This window comes from Bos mutus, chromosome 27 (genome assembly GCF_027580195.1).
Source record: "Bos mutus isolate GX-2022 chromosome 27, NWIPB_WYAK_1.1, whole genome shotgun sequence".
Lineage (NCBI taxonomy): Eukaryota > Metazoa > Chordata > Mammalia > Artiodactyla > Bovidae > Bos > Bos mutus.
In genome coordinates, this window is record NC_091643.1 from 7,849,951 (window position 1) to 7,874,943 (window position 24,993).

Here is a 24,993-nt window from a genome sequence, read left to right on the forward strand (position 1 = left end):
ATTATTAAAAAAAATACATATAGTTATCTTCTGAATTCTTAACACGACTGTTCTTTTTGGTTTGTTCTTTTGGTCATTCCTTGCGCCTTGTAGGATCTTAGTTCTCTAACCAGGGATTGAACTCAGGCCCCGTTGAGTGAAAACACCAAGTCCAAACCCCTGGACCACCAAGGAATTCCCTGTTCTACACTATATAATTTCTTTAGTTTTAGTTTGGTGCTTTCAACACTGATCAAATATTCTTTATTGGTGAGGTGAGATTTAATTATGTGCAGCTACAGGAAACTAGCTTGTTCAACTTTCAGCTCCTTTCTAGCGTGTCTCCGGAAGTGTGGAGGCTGGAAAGCTGTAACTGCATTCCCCAGATTCCTTTGCAGTTATGGGTGCTGGATGCCCTTTAGGTTCTTTCCAATCAGATGCACTTTTAAAGGGAGCCTGTACTCTGGAGCTGCATCCATGGGAAGGGAAGCAGGTGAGCTGATGTGGAATGTGGCAGAGGTGGCACGGAGCTGGCACGCTCACCCAGCAGTTCCGGATCCCAGCCCAGGTAACAGCAATGTGACGGTCCAGCTCTGCAGGGGTGTGTTGGGATATATTTCTGGAAGACCGGGTGATTATTCTGTGAGCTATCTATATACCTCAATAAACCCTTTGAGTTTAAACCACCTTGAGTGAATTTTGTTGCTTGTAGTTGAGAACTGACCACTTCCCATTTTAATTACATTTAACACAGTCATGTTTCTGGTTTCTTCAGTTTTATAGCGATGTATTCTCTGCTTTCCTAAGCTGAGACAATGTCCCTTGTATACAGGTAAATGCTATTTAAAAAATCAAACTACTATGGCATTGTTTTAAGATACATCTGTAATTTTATTACAAAACCATTCTTTTGGCATTAGTTGGTTACAGTGAGAGCACGATGCTGTGAGTGTGGCAGAGCAGCTCTGATCTAACAACTGCATTCCCTGCTTTCTGAACCGGAAGGTAAGTTACTTATATCCTTTACATACCTGCAAACATTAACGCTGCAAATCCTGACACACAAACCACTTAGGGAGGAGCTGATGCTAAGGGGTTAGAGTAAATGTTGATAAGACTACAAAAGTTCCTTTATGGGACTTTCTGTTTCCTCTCCCTCCCCCAAATTCTCTGCTTAAAAAAAAAATCAAGTTACTTGGAACTAGTCTGAATAGCAGCAGCACCCAAGGAGCATCACACTTAGTTCATGTTAAAAAGCAGTACCTGTGCATTGTATGTTCTACACCACAGGCAAAGGGAATGATCACTTTAGTTTTTAACTCCTTCATTAGAGTCTCTTAAAAAAATAAAAGCATCCCATCAAGTTCGTCGAGATGGTGTTATTGCTGTACGTTTGTAGGTGGGTCACTTTCTGTGCTGTGTTTGCTTTGAAGGGATCTTCCAATATATCTCCAATATTCCTTTCTTATAGTGTCCTTTTCTTTAGCTAAGATTTCACATAACTAAAAATGAAAAACAAAAATTCATTAAAGGAAATGTGTAATTCAGTCCCTAGGGCAAACAGGGATTCTGGGCTACTACAGCTTACTTCAGGTCACGATCAAATGAAACAGACCATAGGCCACGTGCACTAGTGACGTGGGTGTGGCCCTGAGCAGCAGAGGAGCCCTGCAGAGTTCTGAGGAGCCGTGTTTTGACAAGGGCATGTGCACTGGGGCACTGAGATTCCAGAAGAAAAGTGCCGCGTCCTGCCAGCTTACCTCTAACGCTTTATTAAGAATGTCCTCCTTGTTGTCACATTGGTTTTCTAGCATGTCTTCATAGATATCCACAAGAAAGGCAATTAGGTAGGGAGAGCTGTGACTTGGTTGTAAGTCAAGTAATTGATTTAACAGATTGGGATATTTGGAAAGACCACGATCCTGCAAAATCCTAAAAAATAAATAAGACTATTCTCAATTTTGAGAAGGAAGAACAAGAATAGTAGAAAGATTAAGAGAAAATGAGCCTTGTAATATAAGCAAGAAAAGTATTTTGAGTGAGGTTGAAATGAAAATGTTTTACATTAATTTTTACTGGAGTATAGTTGATTTACAGTGTTGTATTTCTGCTATACAGCAAAGTGAATCAGTTATACATACACATATATCCACTCATTTTTAGATTCTTTCCTCATACGGGTCATTGAAAGTATTAGCAGGGCTCTAAAATGAAATTTCTAAATTAAATCTGAGCTTTATGATGGATAATTAAGAGCAGAGTAAAATTAACTAAAAAGAATAATGAAGTTCAAAGATAATCATTTATAACTCAAACTGTAACACACAAAATTAAAGGAAAAAAAAAAACAAAACCATCTTAAAATTAAAAAGTCAGGAAAAAAAGACAGGAGAGATGTTTCTGCTTCTTGAGATGGTTAATCATCCCTTTAGCTCTCCAGACATGACAGGGCCCGGCCTCTGACAGATGTCCAAACGCGACTGAGCTCACACTCTGTGTTCTTTGAGCCTAGTTCCCTTGGAGACCTTTAAGTTCAACAAAGGGCCTGGTGAGTCAGTGGCCAGGCAAGAGAGAGCATGCTGATTTAAGGAGTGAGATGTGTTACAGGAAATCTCCAGAAGTGACAACAGAAAGAGTGGGTATGCATCTGTGCAATCTGCTTATAAATGATGTATCTCATGTTCCTGTGATCCTGAGCTGAACAGAAACTGGTGTGTGTATTCCGTTCTGTGACATAAAGACTACAGGATTCATCAATACAAGTTAAAGCTGTACTATTGTTTACTCGTGGACTACTCTAAACACTGTGCTGGGATGTGCTTGAGAGGTAAAGAAAAGGGCAGAGGGCACTGTTCCTGGGCGCTGTCACAACACTCTTCTACTTACCTTCTTAGAGCCAGAGAACTGGAGAACTCTTTAGTATCCTTCTGGATTCTGATTATGGAACACATTCTATGATCTCTCATATTAGGAGGTTAAAAAATAAAAGCAAAAACAACCTCTTACCCTTTCAAATAATTCCACGCACTTTCATTATGTGGGACTAGTTTGATCATTTCCAGAGTGTACCTGTAAGGAAAAGGTCACAAATAAACGTGTATCACTTTAGAAGAGCAGTGACGATAATGAGGAACAGCCTCCGTACTGCTGCCTCACAAGGCGGCTCTGTGCTTCACTTACCTCTCCTGGTGGACCTGGGACCTCCCTAGGTTATTGTATCTAAATTAGAGACTCCCTGAGGCTGCAGTGGTCAATGCTTATTTACTAGTAATATGAAGGCTCAATTTACAAATGGAAAAGAAGTTACTGTGGGAGATTTCCTTTCACTTAGGCTTTCCCTCTGAAGGGAAATGTCAGGAAAATGAGACTTTCCTTTTTTCACTAAAGCAACCTGGGGGAAAAAATCTTGTCTAAGATCTACTTATGCCAGACAAATCATTACTCACTGAGAAAGGAGAACTAAATAATCTTGGAAAGCTATAATAAAAAATAGATAAGAAGATTATATAGTCAATTCCAAAACAAGATTACTACTAAACTATGATGTGACTCCCATTCCAAATGGCCACTCCCTACTTTTCTCTTCCCCTTAACAAGATTATTAATTTAAACCCAATTACACAAAATTCCAAGGGAGTTATAGAACTCTGCTTCATTACATACTTACTCAAATGAGTAAGTCACTGACTAAAGTTTAGTAATCTTAGTTTTGCTGCAGTGTGGTTTTAATAGCATCTTTTTCACAGAAAGTAATAAATCCATTCATCATTATGAAAATTATAAAGAAATCTGGAGAAGAGAATTAATGTAGGACACTGGATTGTAGACTCTGTGTGTGTGTGTGTGTGTGTGTGTGTGTTAATTTAAATCACCAGACCCAGCTGCTTAGAACAGGTAAAGTTAGAGCCAGCTGCCCTGTTTCAAGCAGAATAAGGGCAAGGGAGAAGTAGATGTACCATAAAACCAGCTCTTCCTAGGAGCTGCTCAAACAAATTTCACCATTAAAATATGACTATGATCTCATCAGGCTATAAAAACAATATACTTTTTCAAACTTCAAACAGACAATGAGATAAAGCAGACAAAGAAAATAGGGTTATGGATAGAATACAGAAATTCATGTCAATTCAGAACTTTGGAGATCTTCTGACACGACTTTGTATGCTAGAGCATTTTTCAACTGGGGGTGACTGAGGCTTAGGATGGGGTTTACTACTGAGATCCAGGGCATCAAGGCCGAGAATGTGGCCACATGCCGTGGAATGCACAGGACGATACAGACGCACTGGGCCCCAAACCCTGCTCTCAGCAGTAGCAGAGTAAATAGCGCAGCATCAGGGACTGTCATCTAAAGTTTAATGAGACAGTTTAAAAAAAATCTTCTCAGACAGTATGAAATATGATTTCTTCTCAATCTACAGTACCAACAATATTTCAAGAAACTTAAGACACTAAAAGTAAAGGTTTCCTATACACAGTATTAATTGTATATTTATCATTATAGGTTTCATCTAACTATCCTGCCCTATTCGTTCCATGAGGGTAGGATTGGGGCAGTCTTCATCTATGCTGTATCCTGATGCACAAGACATGCAGGCACACAAATATTCTTTTAAGGAGTTAACAAATGAAGATTACTAACTGGACTTCTCTCTCCAATATAGCACGATCATTGTAGCCCGTAGTGTTAGAAATTACGAAATATCTTTGGTTCCAGACAGAGTTATTTCTCACATCCTCTTTGAGAAGTTGGTCTACATACTGCAGCTCATTATCCCAAAGTTTAAATTCCTAAAAGAACATAAAAAAAATTCAATTAGGAATGTCCTATTATTTATAAACAATGAAAAGAAATAAATAAGGACTTCCCTGTTGGCGAAGTGGATAGGAATCCACCTGTCAATGCAGGGAACACGGGTTTGATCCCTGGTCCGGGAAGATTCCACATGCCGCAGAGCAACTTATTAGTCTGTGCTCTGAAGCCCACAAGCTGCCACTGCTGAGCCTGTGTGCTGCAAGTACGGAAGCCCCTGAGCCTGTGCTCCGCAACAAGAAGCCCGCACATGAGGAAGACAAGCTCCTGCTCACTGCAACCAGAGAAACCCCATATGCAGCAACAAAGACCAGTGTGGCCATAAATAAATAATTAAAAAAAATTTTTTAACAGAAATAAAACTTTAACAAAGTTAAGCAGGTAGAACTGAAGACACGAACTCATTATGTATTTGGAGGGGAGTGACACTGCAGGTCAAGGAGATGGAGGGGAAGGAAAAGTCATCAAAGACAGGGGCAGAGGGGACTTCTCTGCTGGTCCAGGGGTTAAGACTCTGCCTTCCACTGCAGGGGGGACAGGTTTGATCCCTGGTCTGGGAACTAAGATCCTGCACACTTCGTGGCACAGCCACAAAGAAAGATGGGAAGGGTCATGAGGAATGAAAAATTAGGGAGTAAGAGTTGGCAGCCAAAGTGGCTGTAATTCAGCACCATCTTGTGGAAAACAATCTAGATACCAAGAAGGATGTTTTAACTACTTGACCCAACTTTTTAGAACTATTCTAAAGATTAAATCCAAAGGGAAAAAAAAAGTATATCTAACTAGGTGTTTATGTACTGCTTTTTGGTTTGCTTCCTGTTTCAGCTGTGTGGCTCTTGGCTGTGGCACACAGGAACTTTGGCTGTGGCATGTGGGACCTACTTCCCTAACCAGGGACTGAATCCAGACCCCCTACAGTGGGAGGGCAGAGTCTTAGCCCCTGCACCACGAGGGAAGTCCTTATGCATTTTTTAAGGTGAAAATGTAGAAGAAAAAGCCAAACTCAGTACTAAGACAATGATTACCCATACTACTGTATATTAATGTTATGTGATTTGATATTATTATATATATTAAAAGGAAGTATTCAAAAATGCACATATATGGTAAAATTATATTAAAATACATGTAGATAAATATACACAATTGGATTTAGATATAAATTTTTACATTACAAAGCTGTTTTAATTTTAAAAATTACGGAGAGAAGAGAGCCAACAAAGACAACTTGAAAATTTTTGGTGAAATACTCTTGGTATAATAAAATAGTGCAGAAAGCAGCAATCACTGGAAAAAATTTACAAGACACAACACTACAATTGTTTGATGGAACAAATAAAAATGCCCAGAGTGGGAGTTGTAACTATTTTCTTCTATTCAGGATTCAGCATAAAATTTTAACAAGTAGGCAGAAATAAAATACTCAATAGTTACTGTAAAATCAGATTACAAGGTTTTATGTATGCAATACCTTAATACATAAGATGTCCTTGTTAATGAAAATAATACAGCTGTATTAAAACTCTACTGCTGGGGAAGACTGAAGGCAGGAGGAGAAGGGGACGACAGTGAGACAGCCGGATGGCATCACTGACTCAATGGAGATGAGTTTGCGCAAGCTCTGGGAGCTGGTGAAGCACAGGGAAGCCTGGCGTGCTGCAGAGTCGGACACGACTGAGCGACTGAACGGAACTGATCAAAAATTTACAACTACTTTTCCTATTCAATTTGCTAGCAAATATAATATATGATGTAAACTCAATCAAAAACTATTAAAAAGTCACTATTATTCTTTAATGTGAAGTTACTCATCAACATATCCCAATAGATCATGAAAGTTAACCAACATGAAGGATGTCAGGCTTAATTATCTTGATAGTTCTTAATCACCTTAATCATTATTGTGTGTAATGATCTATATGTGTTTCAGTTTAAGTATACTTATAATCTGATAGTAATTTAAATTATTTGTTAAAAAAATAAAAATGCAAATAACACTGTAATAAGAAGGCAATACCTGAATAACCCACTGTCGGTGCTGCCAGGCATGGTAATTCTTTGCATCCTGAGTAAGAATATCCGCAATAAACTCAAGCTCCTGTGATGGGTCTCTCAGCCATTCCACCAGCACTCGCCTATGATGCCTGAATTCAACAGAAGGAAGTTTTATGTGAATTTACATCAAAACGAAAGTAATCAGCTGCATGTGTTGTACTAGGTGATGCGGAGGGACATGCAACAAACTGAAATTCACCTCTAATTCTCAAGACTCTACTGGGAAGAAAAGGTACCACAGGAGAAACTCTAAGAGAAAAAATTTCAGAACACTGAATAACAGCTGAGAAACAGAAACAGGGATTTTCATGTAAAATAAATCCAGGTACCAAGGGCTTAAAGGTTTAAATGCAGCTAAATCTGGAAGACCAGTAATCTCTCAACAACCACAATATCCTGTGAAAGAATTTTCAACATGCCCAGATGTCACAATCTGACTATGGGAAGTAGGATTCTGTCTCATCAAGTATGGAAGCCCCTCTGTGTACCAACAGGCTGTTTTCCTTAAGGCCGGAGGGCCACCATTCAAGCAACTGCTTATATCACCAGCTCATGGGCAAAACAGAATTCACTTCTACTCTGGCAAGCAGCTGCGACAAGTTGATCAGAAGAGGAATTTCTGTACTTGGAAAATACTTTAAGAGTTCTCTGGTGGGTTCTATTTGTATAATTTCTTCTAGCTGAAATATTTATAAAAATCTATTAGTAAAAATGTTCCAAAATTTACTGTGGTAATGGCTGGACATATATACCCCTTAAATGGGTAAACAGTATGATATGTGAATTTTATCTCAATGAAGCTATTTTCTTAAAACCATTAATATTCATTATATTAAAATGAGCAGGGGTGATGGAAAAAATGGCTAAAGAAAGATTTAATGCTTCATGGGTGACCTACTCCACATGCATGGAAAATTTAAAACTTCATCTTAGAGAATATTAAGAAGGTAAGATTCTACCAAAAGGAAGATCCCACAGGGAAAGGTTTCTAAATCATTTATTTAAGAAGACTTATAAGTCGGTGAACGCTAGTAACAATTTATTTTTCCAGGTTACTGATAAATTCTGTAATTCAAGAAAAACTTAAGAATTAGTCCTCCACCATGTCAAATGATTTCTCAGAGCAAAATACTAAGATGTTTCATGATTTAAAGATTATTAATTAAATACAGGGGTTGATCTTACAGTGTAAGTTTTCATGGTGAGAATTTAATAAAAAGTGCAATTAACTGGCATACATGATTTGAATTACTTGTACTATCCTAGTTATGACAGCAACTAGTGGAGTGGAGAATTTAAAATGCACTGCAGGACTTCCCTGGTATTAGAGCGGGTAAGAATCCGCTTGCCAATGGTAATGTGTTAATGGCAGAGTCTGCAGTATCCAGAGAAGGCAGCTACTTCTCTTCAGCAAAAACTAGATACAGTCAAATGCTGAGAAAGCTTGTGATGTCTGGACACTTTTTTTTTAAGATAAAATAGTACATAGTTTATATATCTATTCAGATAATTTTCTGGGTTTTTTTTGGAGGGGGGCATACTGTGTGGCTTGTGCAACCTCAGTGCTCCGACTAGGGACTGAATCCAGGCCACGGCGATGAAAGCCCCAAATCCTAACCACTAGACCACCAGGGAACTCCCGTCTGGATTTTTACAGCTTTTATATAAAAACACCTTATTCCGAAGGATATAACAACTTTTAAATGAGGGACTGAAAACTGTCTAGTCACTTTTCTACTAAAATAACTTTTATAATGCAATTTCTCAGGAATATAACCATCATCTACTGAGAAAGAAAGAAGCGACAGAGGCAAAGTTGTTTAAAATTCTACAGATAGAAATCTGCAATAGCTATCACTTCCATGCCTTGCCAAATGCTGTTACTTCCTCTCACATCTAGTATGTTGTAACTGTTTGAGAAGATTAAGTATCTATTTAAGGTTCATACTCCCTCTTAAGGACAGTATTTGATTATGCAGATAATCATTACCCAATTGGGCCAGAGAGCAGTCCCTCTGCACACGGGTCTACAGCTGGGAGCCGTTCCTTCTCCAAAGGCTAACCTGTGCGCTGGGTCCCTTCCCAACTCCAACGAGCCCTGACTCTGTTCCCTTTTTCTCCAAATTTCTCTCCTTTTCCCTTTCATTAACACTTTCCCCACATCATGAAGTCTTTGCCACTTTGGGAAAATAAAACCTAAAAGACACAGCCTGACCAGCTGCTTGCTCTGCCTTTTTTCTCAACAGCCAATTTCATCTCCCATAAGAGATGCATGCTCGTTTCCTCTTCCTGCCACCCCCGCCATCCTCCCCGACACCTCACTGCCACCCGGTTGCCCACCCCACCCTGGTGGGAGGACTGCTCGCTGACAACCGCCTATGGAACAAACCCATGGGTTGTCTCCACCTTCTGCTCTTCTGAACCTCTCAGCAGGAGCGGATACTCTCATCTACTCCTTTCTTCCTGAAACTCTCCCTTCTCTTGGTTTCTGTGAGCACACTAACTTCTGGTTTCCTTCCTCAGTCATCCTGGACCACTTCACTGCCTCTCGAACGCCGATGCTCACTGTGTTCTGTCCCCAGCCTCCTCTAATTCTCCTAGAGCATCCTCATCCGGAGCTGCGACTTCAACCACAGGGGAGCATGGTTCAACCACTAGCTGGGCAGCTTTAGCCAGGTTTCCTATAAGCACATCAAAGCCCGCTTGTCCAATCCTGAATCTACCCTTCTTTTTCAGAAATGTGCTGCTTTTTTCCCCCTAAATTCCCCAAGTGGCTGGCACCACCATTCACCCAATGGTCAAGCCAAAATACAGACATCACTCTTCGCTGCCGCTCCACTGAGAAGTTAAACTTCAAAATCTGTTGCTTCTGTCTCCAAAGCCTCTCTCACATGTATGCTTCTATCTCCCTGGCCCTACCATTCTCTCTCCCATAGCCCCAACATGGCAACGGCCCGCCAGGACCCTGGGCCTACTCTGCTATTCTCCACCTGCTGGCAGAGTAGACCTCCTGAGACACAAACCTAATCACATTACTTCCTACATTAAGATGTCTCAGAAGCTCTCCACTGCGGCTAAGGTCAAGTCCAAACCCTTGTCAATGTCCCGGATGCTCTTTACGCTCCTACTGCAGGACTCCCCAAAGGCCCACCAGCCACGTGAAACCACACGCAGCTCCCTGAGCACATCACGCCCTTTCATGTTTCTCCCCAGAGTCCTCTCTCGGCCTCAGCGGTCTTTCCTTTCAGAAATCATCCTAAATTTCAGGCATAAAGTCAGTCTCTGTACTGGGAAACACCGAATGGTGGTGGCCCTGAGGAAGAGCAGGCAGCCAGTGGCACGGAGTGGGGACAGCTCTGGCGGGCGCCATGGGGCCGCTCCTCCTGCACCAGGACCTGGCAGCCCGGCGCCCCCCGCCCCGCCCCCCCCCAGCTGCCTCCCTGCATGCGGGCCCACTAAACACTGGGAACTGTCCAGACTCTGCCTTTCTCTCCTATTTGTTCTCTGTCCTCCTGCTCCAAACCTCTCTCCTCCCTCCTTAATAAAACCCATACTCTTGTCTAAGTCAGGAGCTTCATCTTTAGAACACACACTGTAAGAGCCCTACTATCACACTTTCCACACTGCTCTGCAAAGTAACTAGTTTCACTATCTGCTTTCCTTTTCAGACTTTCATTCATCTTTGTATCTCCAGCATCAATGGAAAAATTTTTAATAAACAAATGAACAAAAGACCAAATACCAGGGACTCGTCTTATAACATACTGAATAGAAAACTGAACAGAAAACTGCAAAGATTTTCTGCTCAAATTTTCCCGATTCTAGCAGTATTACAGTTAATGTCGAAGTCTTAAATCATGACAGCAAACATTTGAGTGTCAACTGTGGGTTAAGTGCCATTTCACACACTAAACAAAAAGTCACCTCAGTTCTCCTAACAACACTGTAAGACACTTGACATTAGCTCCAGTGCAAGGACTATAATTATAAACAAATGAACAATTCCTCATGGTTTCGTCACCCACTGGCAGGTACCAATTGATTAGCACAGCAATTTATTTCCTTCTTGTGTTCATCTTACCAAACTTGATAGTTTTTGGGCTGCTCCTCAATTATTGCCGAGATGTAGTTCATTTCCTCATGTAGATCCTTCTGAAGTGACTTTAAGAGAACTCTTCGGAAATGCCTACAGCAAATAATAAGTATCCACAGTGTCATTACTCCACGTACGTGGCCAGGCACAGCATCAAATGAAGCCAGAAGACAACACCACAGACCCGTTTCTGCTAAGTATTCTACGTAACCAGTAAGGCGGGGATTTAACTGCTTGCGGTTGTCCCAACTTGTACAACTGGTGACTGGAAGAATCAAGAATTTTGAAGCAAAAATAGTGAAACGCAGAAAGTGTGAGACAGAAGAAAAGACAACCGATCAGTGATTATTTTCAGGTAATACTCTGGTTACTAGTTTCTACTGCACAAGAATCAGAAACTTCTCTTTCCTCACATGGTATAACTTGCTCATTTAGATACATTATTCATATAATACACAAATTTCATTAAAAATATTACCAAATATTTTACTTTTAAAACCATCGTAATAATGCTACTTATAACTGAAACAAGTTTCTCTTCAATTTCTTCATAGGTAAGGTCAAACCATTAAATAACATCTTTTCTCTAAAGACATAATTAGTTCTGGTCTATTTTTACTTCAAAATCTCAAAACATTTCAACTCAGTATATAAGGGACAAAAAACTATTTTAAATTACCTTTTAAAATGAAATGCTAAATAGAAGAAATGACAGCATTTCCATTATAATTTTTAAAATTAGGTTTCACAGAGTACATAAATATTCAGTTTGGTTTATAAGGTAATTTCAATTTTAAATTTTAATTTTTAAGAAAACAGCAAATAAATTTAGGGATTTTAAATAAATTCTAATTTGCTCTGAGCTGTATAAAGAAATTCTTATAAGCTAAGAAGTGAGTATTAGAGACACAAAGTGATGGAAGATGACACTACTAGTTCCAAACTTCACCCTCTAATAAGATCCTACTAAAATGACAATAGAGAAAAAGCATACATCCACAGGGATGAGGGGATACCATAGCAACTGCAAGAGATCAACAAAACTATGGAAAATGGCAAACTGACAGCTTTGAGTGACTTATAAAAACACCAAGTTCTCCTGAGGCAACTCTGGATGGGCTTCTGGTCACCTCAAAGACCAGCCTTGATTTAGAAGCTTAGAACGTTCAGCCCCCACCTCCCGTCCTCCAGACAGGGGAGAAGGACTGGAAAAGGACTGCATAAGCGATCATGCCCACATGAGGAAGCCGCCATCAAATCCCAGCAGGAGGGGGTTCTGGGTGAACACATCCATGCACCGGGAGGGTGACACACCCCCACTCCACAGGGACAGAAGCTCCTGTACTCAGGACCACCCCCTCCACCCCCAGACCTTACCCTATGTACTTCTGCACCTGGCTGCGTGTCTCCATCTTTTATCAGATCCTTTAATCAAGTGGTGAACTTAAGTGTTTCCCTGACTTCTGTGAGCTGCTTTCGAAAATCAGTCAGCCCCAAGGAGTGGATGCTGGAGCCTCTGATTTACAGCCCACCAGGCAGAGGCACAGGATTTGCGATTGGCTCTGGGTGGGGGTAGCTTGTGGAACGGAGCCCTTAACCTGTGGAATCCAACACTACCTCCAGGCGGACAGCATTACAGGTAAGTTAAATTACAGGACACCTGTGGGCTGTCACAGAGAACCGCCTGGTAGGGGAAAATCCCACATACACTCGGTGACCAGAAGTGAAATGCACTATGTGCAAGTAAAGAAAATGTGCAGGAGGAGGACTGGGGTTTTCCTAAAAAACCTTGACAACATACAAGTGGCTTTATTTTCTGGAAAAATCAGAAACAGAAAGAAATATCAGACACAACGCAAAGAAGGGTGAGGTAAAGGCTGGAAACAAGGAAATTTAAAAGAGTAACACAAATAACAGGCCAGAAACCCCACCCAACCCGACTTCCCTGCCAGAACTGACCCCCAAAACTGGGGCAGCCAAATGGACACTCCTCCGACAGCTCTTCTTCAAAAACACAAACCAGCCAAGAGAAAAGACCCAGAAATGCTGACATACGAAGATTTCACACAGAACAGCCACACCTCCACTAACTTCACAGTGAAGCCCTCTCGGTGACCAGTCCTGCAACACGCAGAGATGCCAAAGCAGGTTTTTCCTGCTACACTGTAGGTGTGAAAGGAGAGCCAAGAACTACCAGTCATTTGAGAAAAATGTGTACATGGCAGAAAGAGACCAAAACAAATAGAAAAATGAAAATATATCCCATCCATGAAATAAAAAAAACAAAATGCTACTAAAAAGGAATACCCAGAGAACAAAAAAAGAGCTCTTGTAAAATAAAAATGAGTGCAGGGACTTCCCTGGTGGTTCAGTGGCTAAGACTCTATGCTCCCAATGCAGGGGGCATGGGTTCGCTCCCTGGTCAGAGAACTAGAGCCCACATTCTGCAACTAAGACCCACTGCAGCCAAGTAAATAAATACATGTTAGAAAAAAAAAGAGTGCAGACCAAAGAGTTCGAAGATAAAGTTGGGGAAGTATCTCAAAAGCAGATAAAAAGAGAGGTGAAAATAAGAAAAGACAAGTCTCAGAACTACAACATGCAACTAAAAGGCATTTCAGAAAAAACGGAGGAGAGAAGTAATTATCAAAAGAATATAAAAAAATTCCACCCCCCAAAGTTAAAGAAAAGGTTAAAATGAAGGAACAGGAATCTTCTCAATAGAGGCTGAAGGAAAGAGAAGGACAGTTTTGAAAACCTGAAGGGAAATTATTTCAATCTTGAATTCTATTAGTAAAGCTGAGAAGGGACTGAAAACACTCTAAAACATAAAAAAAAAAATCTCAATAACAATTTCCCATACATCCTTTTCTAAGTTTTCCTCTATTCGAGGATCTGATCTATAAAATGAGAGAGTAAATCAGGAAAGGGATAGGTGTGGGATCTCAAAGACAGGGACGAGACACAGGGGAGAGCTGCAGGCCGTGGAGAAGAGAGTGAAGGGTCCCCACTGTGCCCAGCAGGAACAAGACACTCGACAGGAGCAGAGAGTTTGGAAGACAAGTTATTCATTGGTAGAGAGAAAACAAACTGTGATGGAGACAGCATAGGAGATGGAATTCTGTGTCTTCCATAGCAAAACTAATGTTTAAAATGAAAAATTAAAAACAACTAAGTATGTTATTTATAGAGGAGATTTTAAGGAAAAACACTGAAGAGTTGTTACCTGAGGGAGTGGGACCTGTAGTGAGAAAGAATGGGGCAGAGACTGCCATTTTTCATTCAATGGGACCTTTAAACTCACATGTAACTTCTTACTTCGATAAAAATTAAAGTTAAGGAAAAAAGCCATCCAAATGAAAACCTCAGACGTTCAGACAGGGCATAGTGATGACGTGTCTTACCACACTGTGTAGTTGGCTGCATTTAACTCAATAGCATCTCTGGTTAATTTAAAAGCCCGCTCACTTCTCTCGTCGCGCTGCAGGACAGCCCGGAAATAATCATAGACGTCCTGAACTGGAAACGGAGCACACAGCTGCATTAGGACGGTCTTTCTTGCTTAAAACGACCACTACAGTACAAAATGCTGTTTGTTTTCTATGTCTCAGAGGAAGATATCTTATTGCATGTATACGATTTACAACAATAGGCAAAATAAAGAAAGCCCAGCGATGGTGACCGCCAACCTGGGAATTTGTCACAGCCACAATGCATGTGACCGAGCTTACTGCACATTCGGGGTTGATGCCAGACTCCAGATCCCCCGATGATGTTGTGTATTAAGGAAAAACTAAGCATGCATATAGTCAAATATTCACTTGGCTATTTTTTTAACATTTTATTTTGATCAGTTTCTTAAACTGAAAAAGGAATCCACACCATGACAGAAAACTCAAACAGTACAGAAAGTTCACACTAAGCTTCCACTCCACTCAATTCCCAGTCCTTCTCCCAAGAAGCAACTGCACAGTGATTCTAGTATATCCTTCTAAATATATCCTATCACATATAGGTGATTCTAATTCTATCCTTTTTTTTTGTTGTTTAAATACAAATGAGATCATATCACACTCTTATGCTCTGGGCTGTCTTTTTTTCACTAATACATTCAGTTCAGCTGTTCAGTTGTGTCCAACTCTTGGCAACCCCATGGACTGCAGCACACCAGGCTTCCCTGTCCATCACCAACTCTCGGAGCTTGCTCAAACTCATGTCCATCAAGTTGGTGACGCCATCCAACCATCTCATCCTATGTCATCCCCTTCTCCTCCCGCCTTCAACCTTTCCCAGCATCAGGGTCTTTTCCAAGGAGTCAGTTCTTCGCATCAGGTGGCCAAAGGACTGGAAGTTCAGCTTCAGCATCAGTCCTTCCAATGAATATTCAGGATTTCCTTGAGGATGGACTGGTTGGATCTCCTTGCGGTCCAAGGGACTCTCAAGAGTCTTCTCCAACACCACAGTTCAAAAGCATCAATTCTTCAGCGCTCAGCCTTCTTCACAGTCCAACTCTCACATCCATACATGACGACTGGAAAAGCCATAGCTTTGACTAGATGGACATTTGTTGGCAGAGTAATGTCTCTGCTTTTTAATATGCTGTCCAGGTTGGTCACAGCTTTTCTTTCAAGGAGTAAGTGTCTTTTAATTTCATGGCTGCAGTCACCATCTGCAGTGATTTTGGAGCCCAAAAAAATAAAGTTTCTCACTGTTTCCACTGTTTCTCCATCTATTTGCCATGAAGTGATGGGACCAGATGCCATGATCTTAGTTTTCTGAATGTTGAGCTTTAAGCCAACTTTTTCATTCTCCTCTTTGATCAAGAGACTCCTTAGTTCCTCTTCTCTTTCTGCCATAAGGGTGGTGTCATCTGCATATCTGAGGTTATTGATATTTTTCCTGGCTTGTGCTTCATCCAGCCCAGCATTTCACATGATGTACTCTACATATATGTTAAATAAGCAGAGTGACAATATACAGCCTTGACCTACTCCTTTCCCGATTTGGAACCGGGATGTTGTTCCATGTCTGGTTCTAACTGTTGCTTCTTGACCTGCACACAGATTTCTCAGGATGCAGGTCAGGTGGGCTGGTATTCTCAACTCTTTAATAATTTTCCACAGTCTGTTGTGATTCACACAGTGAAAGGCTTTGGTGTAGTCAATAAAGCAGAAGTAGATGTTTTTCTGGAATTCTCATCCTTTTTCAATGATCCAATGGATGTTGGCAATTTGATCCCTGGTTCCCCTGCCTTTTCTAAATCCAGAACATCTGAAAGTTCACTAATACATTATTCAAGGCCATATAAACTAGTACACATCTCTATAGAAAACCACTTGGTAATTTCTATTAAAAATTAAAACTGACTACTCATTGACCTTAGTTCTTAATCCAGTTAAGTTTTCTTACAAATAAACTCCCGTATGTGCCCAAAGCATCCAAGGACATTTATGAGATTACTTGATAATGTAAGAAATAAAAAAGCAAGAAAAATTGGAAATTTAAATTTCCATTAGTAAAGAATGAGGTAAGTCCCTCACAGTACACCCATACAACAAAACCCTATGCAGCTATTAGTAACAATGCTGCTCTGTTATATACTGAAGTGGAACAATTTCTAAGATGCTGTTGAGTGAAAAAAGGAAGGTGAATAATAGCAGCTATTCATTTAAAATACATTCTTGTTAAAAAAAAATACGCTTATTTAATTTTTTATGGCTGTGCTGGGTCTTCATGCGGTTAACATGCATGGGCTTCTCATTGTTGTGGCTACTCCTGTGGTGGCAGGTGGGTTCCAGAGCACAAGGGCTTAGCTGCTCCGCGGCATGCAGGATCCTCCCAGATCCACCTGCACTAGCAGATGGATTCTTACCTACTGGACCACCAGGGAAGCCCAATATATGCTTATTCATGAATAATACTAGTTGGAGGAACAAGAATGGGAAGAAAACATAATTTTCCACTGCATTCCACTACAAAGTTTACTGCATTTTTCAAACAGCTGCACAGCATTGCGTTGTATGGCCACTGTATCTAATTCATCCCTGTCAATGTATGTGTGAGTTGCTTTCCTTCTGTCACTGTCCTGTCACTGTATTCTGTGCACATATGCAAACCTCCATGGGCTGTACACGTGGATCAGGATTATGTGCACTGTTGGTGCTGATAGGCAGTACCAGGCGAACCTCTCAAGCAAGGTCTGATCAACCTGCAATGCCTCCAGGAAGGCATGAATACACCTGCACTCTCCACATCCTCATTCACACAGTATCAGAGTTTCTGATCTTTGCCAGCCTCTCAACTGAAGGAACTTTAGACCTTGACAACTGTTATCCTGTTTTATTCTCATTTCCACAAGAGAAACTGAGGCTTAGAGAGATTCACAAGTTCACATGGCCCAGAGTACTTTGGAGGTAGAGGTGAAACATACAAATCTAGTCTGACACCCAAGACCATACCGCCAGTCACAGTGAACTAGGTAGGAGACACTGCAGTTGAAATGCCCTCACATCACAGCACAGATTAGAGAACAGACTAAGGCCCCAGACAGACTGCTAAAATAACCCAGATGTTAAATATTCCCATACTTCTTTTGCCACAGTTAAAAATCTATGTGGACATGCTATGCTATTTTTCTTATAGCATACAATTTTCCAGTTACTGACAAGAGCTCACAAACTTTTAGCAGGCTGCATGCAGTATGGATGTCAGTATATGCTAATCTGCCTAACCATTCTGCTGCTACTGCTGATGTAGTTTTTTTTCAATTTTGTTTTACAAAAATCACTACTTTAAGCATCCAATGACTTTTCATTAAAAAATAAACAATACACATGAATGTATTTATGTGTGTGCCTTCCCCAGTGGCCCAGTGATAAACAATACTCCTGCAATGCAGGAGACACAGGTTTAGTCCCTGGGTCGGGAAGATCCCCTGGAGGAGGAAATGGCAACCCACTCCAGTATTCTTGCCTGGAAATTCCCACGGGCAGAGGAGCCTGGCGGGCTACAGCCCAAGGGGTGGCAAGAGTCAGATGTGACTCAGCATGCACACCCACATGCAAGCACACACAGGTATGTGTGTCCTTAGAATACAACCCCCAAAGTGAAATTATCAGAGGAGAGCATGAATAATTATAGTTCTTTCTGAGCATACAAAGATCATCCCAACCCAGGGGATCTGCCTAACCCAGGGGATCTTCTCAACCCAGGGATCGAACCAGCACCTCCTGCGTCTCCTGCATTGGCAGGAGGGTGCTTTACCATGAGCCCCACCTCGGAAGCCCAGTGAGTACATGATACTTTAGAAAGCACCTGAAGTTTCTGGTATCCGATGCCACTGCCCACTGCACTGGATCTGTGTCGGTGGGAATGGCTGCTACCAGTCCAGTTTACATGTCTCTCCAGACATTTTTCCAAGCAGATAAATGTAGATCTGTTCTTGTTTATTTTTAATGAAGTTGGTATAACATTTTCATTCTGCTTTTTGGCACTTTCCCCCTCAGTGATGTATCCTTTCATGCCTGTGTATATACATCTCGGTCATTCTTTGTTCACTTTTCCATACAGTGGACATGGCATAATTTACATGTCAATGCTATTTTTTTTTTTAAGTGGGACTAGGATACTCAATCTTAAGTTCAGTTCAGTCGCTCAGTCGTGTCCAACTCTTTGCGACCCCATGAATCGCAGCACGCCAGGCCTCCCTGTCCATCACCAACTCCCGGAGTTCACTCAGACTCACGTCCATCGAGTCAGTGATGCCATCCAGCCATCCATCCTCTGTCGTCCCCTTCTCCTCCTGCCCCCAATCCCTCCCAGCATCAGAGTCTTTTCCAATGAGTCAACTCTTCACATGACGTGGCCAAAGTACTGGAGTTTCAGCTTTAGCATCATTCCTTCCAAAGAAATCCCAGGGCTGATCTCCTTCAGAATGGACTGGTTGGATCTCCTTGCAGTCCAAGGGACTCTCAAGAGTCTTCTCCAACACCACAGTTCAAAAGCATCAATTCTTCGGCGCTCAGCCTTCTTCACAGTCCAACTCTCACATCCATATATGACCACAGGAAAAACCATGGCCTTGACTAGACGGACCTTTGTTGGCAAAGTAATGTCTCTGCTTTTCAATATGCTACCTAGGTTGGTCATAACTTTTCTTCCAAGGAGTAAGAGTCTTTTAAATTTCATGGCTTAAGGTTATATATTTTAAATTGACAGAATCATAAATAACTTTCAGGTTAATAAAATAGAATTTTATATTAAGTTTTTCTCATATTAAAATTTTTATAGAGTCTTTTAATTAAAAATTACAAATTTAATATACTATCATACTCAAAGTTTCTAAAACTTACGTGCCCCCTTTTCACTCTATATTGTTTCCGCAATCTGTCCCTATTATAACAGATCTAAGATCCTCTTGGGCTTCCCTGATGAGTTGGTAAAGAATCTGTCTGCAATGCAGAAGACTCGGGTTCGATCCCTGGGTCAGGAAGATCCAATGGAGAAGGGAATGGTAACCCACTCCAGTATTCTTGCCTGGGAAATCCCATGGACAGAGGAGCCTGGTGGGCTATAGTCCATGGGGCTGCAAAGAGTCAGACACGACTGAGCGGCTCTCACACTCACACACACACACAGTAGTTACTTCTATTATCCTCGCTTTACACAGGAGGAAACAGAGGTACTGAGAGGTAAAATACCTTGTCCAAGGTTACAGAGCCAGTGAAGTGGTACAGTTAAGAATCTGAACCAGGTGGTCTGGCTCTGAAGTCTGTGCTCTTAGCCTCCCAGGACATGTCTGGTTTTTTTAATTAATTTTTTTGGTTGCGATGGGTCTTAGTCACTGCACGCAGGTTTCCTCTAGTTGTGGAGAGTGGGTGGTACCCGCTGGTTGTGGTGTATTCATCACAGGGGCTTCTCCTGTTGCTGAGCTTTAGACACACAGGCTCAGTAGCTACAGCTCAGGCTGGGCCCTAGAGCTTGGGATCAGTAGTTGTGGCACATGGGCTTAGTTGTTCTGAGGTGTGTAAGATCTTCCTGAACCAGGAATCAAACCCATGTCCCCTGCATTGGCAGGCGCATTCTTATCCACTGTACCACCAGGGGAAGTCCAAGGACATGTCTTTGAAGCCATAAGCCAGAGTGAACCCAGAGTGAAACATGAGAAGCAGCACTTAAAGGTTGTAAGATGTGAGAATTTCCCACTTTCACTAAATATATACATGACAGTGCTTTCTAAAATGGCTAAACTTACAGAACTTTCCACCTGAAAACTATAGATCTATTCATACTTCTCAATTATCTGACATCACAAAACAGCTTAAATTATTTTTCATTTCTAATGATAATAGATTTTCCCCCTTATTTAATGGTCAATGAAATTACATCTTCTATGAAAGTGCCACTTCACACCCTTTGTCTATTTTTTAATTAGTCTGCCAGTTTAACTTTCTTTAGAAATTCCTTATAAGGTTCTGAGTATCAATCTTCTGTTTATACATCTTCTCTCACACTGCTGATTGCCTTTTAACTTACTCATGGTGTCTTCTGTTGCACAAAGGAAAAATTCTGATACACTCATAGATGAGTTTTGATTGATGGGTCATTTTCCTCTTTTCCTTTGTGCTTTCTAATAATGATATATTTAAGAATTAAAAACGTTGTTTTTTTTTTTAACCCTGCAAGAAAGATTTTATTATTTTTAACTGAAAGAGAAATGTATGGCTTTGTAAGTTTCCATAAGGTGCCTTACAAATCTGGAAAAGTTGCAGTTTTCATTTCTCTAATCACTGGTGAGGTTACTAGCTCTTCACAGACATTTCTATTTCTTCCAGTGAATTATCTCTTCACGTATAATCTCTCTCATAATTTGGAAGCTTTTCAGTTTCATACCTTCTGATCTTTTTCTCAATCAATTCTGAGTTTTACATCTCGCCTAATAATTCCTTCTTTACCCTAAGAATGAGACATTACACTATTTGCTCCTAGTATGTTTACAGTTCTGTTTTAGAGCTTAAATCCACATGTCATCTATTTCATGTAAGATATGATATAGGGATATAACTGTTTACAGCCAAATGCACATCATTACTTGATTAATCCATCTTTCATACAGATATGAAATGTCCTTTTTATCAAGTATTAAGTTCTTACCTACATTAATACATTTTAATTAATTAATCTATTTGTTTCTACACCAGTTCCACATGTTAATTATTAAGTTTAGTAGTACACTTTCATATTTGGTAAGGCAAACTCTCATACCATTATTCTTTCTTTACAAACATTTCTTGACATTATCCTATAATCAGAAAAAACAAGTGGTTTTTATAAAAGACAAATGATTTCGGATAACAGAGCCTTAACTGAAAGAAACATACACACACACACACACACAAAACTACAAAACAAGCATTCTCTTTTGTTTATCCTTTCCTTGAAGAATAACATCTGCATCATCTTCAATTTACAATGCATTTCACATTCATTATGAAAGAACACTTTGTCAAAGAAAATCCACTCACTTTAATATCAGAAATGCATTCGAACTGAGTCAAACATTTCATAGTTAAAATATAGTTTAAAATGCTCATGTTTCAACAACCAAAGTTTATTCTAAATAAAACAGTAAATCATTTATCCACATGTATTTTATGTAAGATATGATATAGGGATACAATATCAATTTTATGTGCAGATTAAATAGTAAATGAAAAGCACAACCACACAGTAGCTACTATGTATTATAAAATAACATTTAGGACTTATATTTAGAGTATGTCCATTCTTAAGACAAAATGAAATTTGTTATCATGAAAGTAAATCACAAACCCCTCACAAGATTAGTTTAAGTCATTTAGACCTTTATCAGACAAAAATCTGTCATCTATCTATAGTTGTGAATTTCAATTTTGCTACTAATTTGACTTACAGGCCTTTTCAGAATAAAAAATAAACTTACATTTCTCACTATAAATGATCTGGACCACTGGATTGGGGCCATCATTCTGCGGCACTGGATCTATATCAGCCCATTCTGCCCTGTCCCTGAAAATATAGATATTTTTCAGTAATTATATTCAAGCATGTAAAGAAAAATTGAAATTTGATGTTCTTTAAAATGTCAATGATTACACTTTAACTTAAAACTAATGTAATCATGGTGAGATTCTTCATGAACAAGTCTATCACTTTGTTTTACAATATTAAACTTTAAAATAAAAATAAAGTGAACAATTTTCCAATTAAAGTAATTTAAATCAATAGTTTTCAAATTTAAAGTTTTACATAAATGCAAAAGTAGGTTTCTGTAGCAAGTACACAATAGTTTTAAATTAGAAATCAATCCAATTCATTGGTCTAATAAGACTCTTTGGAGTCAATCAACATTTTTTAAAAATTTGAATAACATTTTTTTATCTGAATAATCTGAATAACTAGAAACTGATATTTAAAAATAAAAGTAATCACTATCATTTTCTTGTACACCAAGAGGTGGTCCAGGTGGTCAGTAGAGCTTGGAATCTGGAACACTGGCTCTACCACCGAGCTAGCTACTGTGACCTTGAGAAACTTACTTAAACTTTTTGGGCAGCAATTTTGTCATTTATAAAATGGAGATGATACTATTACCAACCAATTTTAGAAGGCTATCTGGAGGTTTGAGATAACATGTTAAGTACTGAAAACGTGCACAACAGTAAGCATACAGTACATAGTAAATATGCCTATATACAGTATAGTATACAATTAGCATGTATTATACACTAGACACACTAAATGTACTATATATTACTGTATGCTTAAGTATATATGCTGTACGTTATAAACACAGCATCTAATAAATGCGTATAGCAAACATTCAGTGACTACCACTTCTCATTATCAAAGCTGAAACAGATTATAGTGGCAACAACGGGTGCCTATAGACATTCTGTGTAAACTGCTCAGTGTGACCAAATTTTCTTTAACCACTCTTTCACTTATATTCTTATCCTATTGCCCATTTTTCAGTTCTGTGTACTAATCAGCCAGGGACAGAAAAATTCTGTGGTATGTAGACAAATCCTAAAATTGTGTCCATTTTATAAGGAGAAACGCAGGGGAAAGCATGCGTTTCCTGAGGTGTGAGACCTCGATGTGGAGCGGTATGAGAAAACTAGGGCTTCCCTGGTACCTCAGCTGGTAAAGAATCCCCCTGTAATGCGGGATACCGGGGGTTGGATCCCTCCGTCGGAAAGATCCCTTGGAGAAGGGACAGGCTACCCATTCCAGTATTCTTGGGCTTCCCTGGTGGCTCAGCTGGTAAAGAATCTGCCTGCAATGCAGGAGACCGGGGCTCGATCCCTGGGTTGGGAAGATCCGCTGGAGAAGGGAAAGGCTATCCACTCTAGTATTCTTGGGCTTCCCTGGTGGCTCAGCTGGTAAAGAATCCGCCCGAAATGTGGGAGACCTGGGTTTGATCCCTGGGTTAGGAAGACCCCCTGGAGAAGGGAAAGGCTATCCACTCTAGTATTCTTGGGCTTCCCTGGTGGCTCAGCTGGTAAAGAATCCGCCTGCAATGTGGGAGACCTGGGTTTGATCCCTGGGTTGGGAAGATCCCGTGAAGAAGAGAAGGCGACCCACTCCAGTATTCTGGCCTGGAGAATCCCATGGACTGTACAGTCCGTGGGGTCGCTAAGAGCCGGACACGACTGAGCGACTTTCACTTTCACTTCACTTCACGAGAAAGCTTCGGGGGCAGGGGAATCTGACACAGGTCAGGGAGGAAACCCGACTATCGCGCGGCTCGGTGAGGAGCTCTGAAGGCTGCGGGGGCCACCTCCACCAACGGAGAGCTCAGACACATTAACTTCGAGGACGCAACCTGGAGGGGGGCCTTTCAAACTCGGTTCGTAAAATCTAGGCAAATCAGCCATCGGATGGGGTTTTTACCTAGAATTACGGGAGGGAAAATAAGACACGCGAGAAAAGTTAAAAATTTGTCATTCGACTCTGCAGGTTCAAGTGGAGTTCGGGGGAATGGAATGAGCATGACCAACAGAAAGCGACTGATGGGATGGGGACGAACCAAGTGCTGGGCAAAAGTCGGGGACGAAAAGGCGAGAAAGTTGCGGCACCGCGGTCCGGGCGGCGAGGGGACGCATAACGGGGTTTGTTAGCCCCTTCTCATCCTCAGAGCCTAACTCGGCGCTAAAATCGCTGAAAGACAACGCTGAAGGGAAACGTCCCGGGGTCCCTAAGATTTTCAGGCGAGCGCTCTGCGTGTCGGCAGGACAAAACCACAAGGAAGACCGGTCCCCAAAGCGAGCCAGCCTGGGATCTTGAGGAAATCACTCCCTGCCAGCAGCCCCGCCGCACACGAGGCTCGGACCACGGCAGGCCAGCGCCGCGGACAACCTCCGCCCGCCCGGCGCAGGGCTGGCGCGGGCCCCACCCCCGCCGCCGGACTCCCGAGGCCACGCCAGAGCGCCGGCCGCGGCCGCCCCGCAGCCAGCCCGGCGCGGGCGACTGGGGTCTCCGGCGCCAGATGGCCTGCCGTGGGCGTTACCTGTACAGGACATAGGTGGGAGAGTCCAGGCTCAGGAACCCGTCGTCCATAGGGGACGCCGCCGCCGCCTCTTCCTGCGGCGGCTGGGGAGGCGGCGGAGGAGGATGGGGCTGAGGAGGAGGCGGCGGCTCCGGCTGACCGGGATCCCCGCCCTGCGCGGCCTCCCCGACCCCGTCGGCGGCCGCCATCACTGCTCTGCCCAGAGCCGAGGAGGCGACGGAGGCCCCGCCCCCGGGCCCGCCCCCAGCCCCGCCCCCTCACAGCGGCCACTTCCGGTGTCCCGCGCCTACCATAGAGACGCGGGCCAGAGGGCCCGGCGGTCTTCGGTTTGTACGGGTTCGCGCTGGCGGGTTGCGTCTCGCTCGCTGGGACGCCGGTTGCCCCTTCGCCCGGTCCGCGCGTGTGACTGAATGCCTGTGGGTGGTGCCCCGAACGTGCTGGTGCTGTTCGGTGGTTGTTGGTGCCACCGGGGGAGCCTCGGAAGCCTGGATGAGCGGCTGGCGC

The 24,993-nt window shown here is 41.7% G+C and overlaps 1 protein-coding gene across 1 annotated transcript; it reads right to left on the bottom strand.

Annotated features, from left to right (window-relative positions):
• Positions 1-846: 846 nt before the first annotated feature.
• On the bottom strand, positions 847-24,706 carry FNTA (farnesyltransferase, CAAX box, subunit alpha). Its single transcript, XM_070364357.1, has 9 exons — positions 24,490-24,706; positions 21,901-21,986; positions 14,345-14,459; positions 10,929-11,033; positions 6,810-6,936; positions 4,622-4,770; positions 2,986-3,048; positions 1,740-1,911; positions 847-1,481 (listed from the first exon to the last, which is right to left on the bottom strand). The coding sequence occupies exons 1-9, from the start codon at positions 24,675-24,677 to the stop codon at positions 1,359-1,361; spliced, it is 1,128 nt and encodes a 375-aa protein (XP_070220458.1). The 5' UTR covers positions 24,678-24,706; the 3' UTR covers positions 847-1,358.
• Positions 24,707-24,993: the final 287 nt, after the last annotated feature.

Excerpts from the sequence above, each read along its gene's own strand:
- FNTA (XM_070364357.1), bottom strand. The coding sequence starts at position 24,677 with ATGGCGGCCGCCGACGGGGTCGGGGAGGCCGCGCAGGGCGGGGATCCC. Across the intron at positions 11,034-14,344 it reads GCAGCCAACTACACAGTGTG|GCATTTCCGAAGAGTTCTCT; the intron begins GTAAGACACGTC and ends TATTTGCTGTAG. Across the intron at positions 6,937-10,928 it reads CCCAAAAACTATCAAGTTTG|GCATCATAGGCGAGTGCTGG; the intron begins GTAAGATGAACA and ends TGTTGAATTCAG.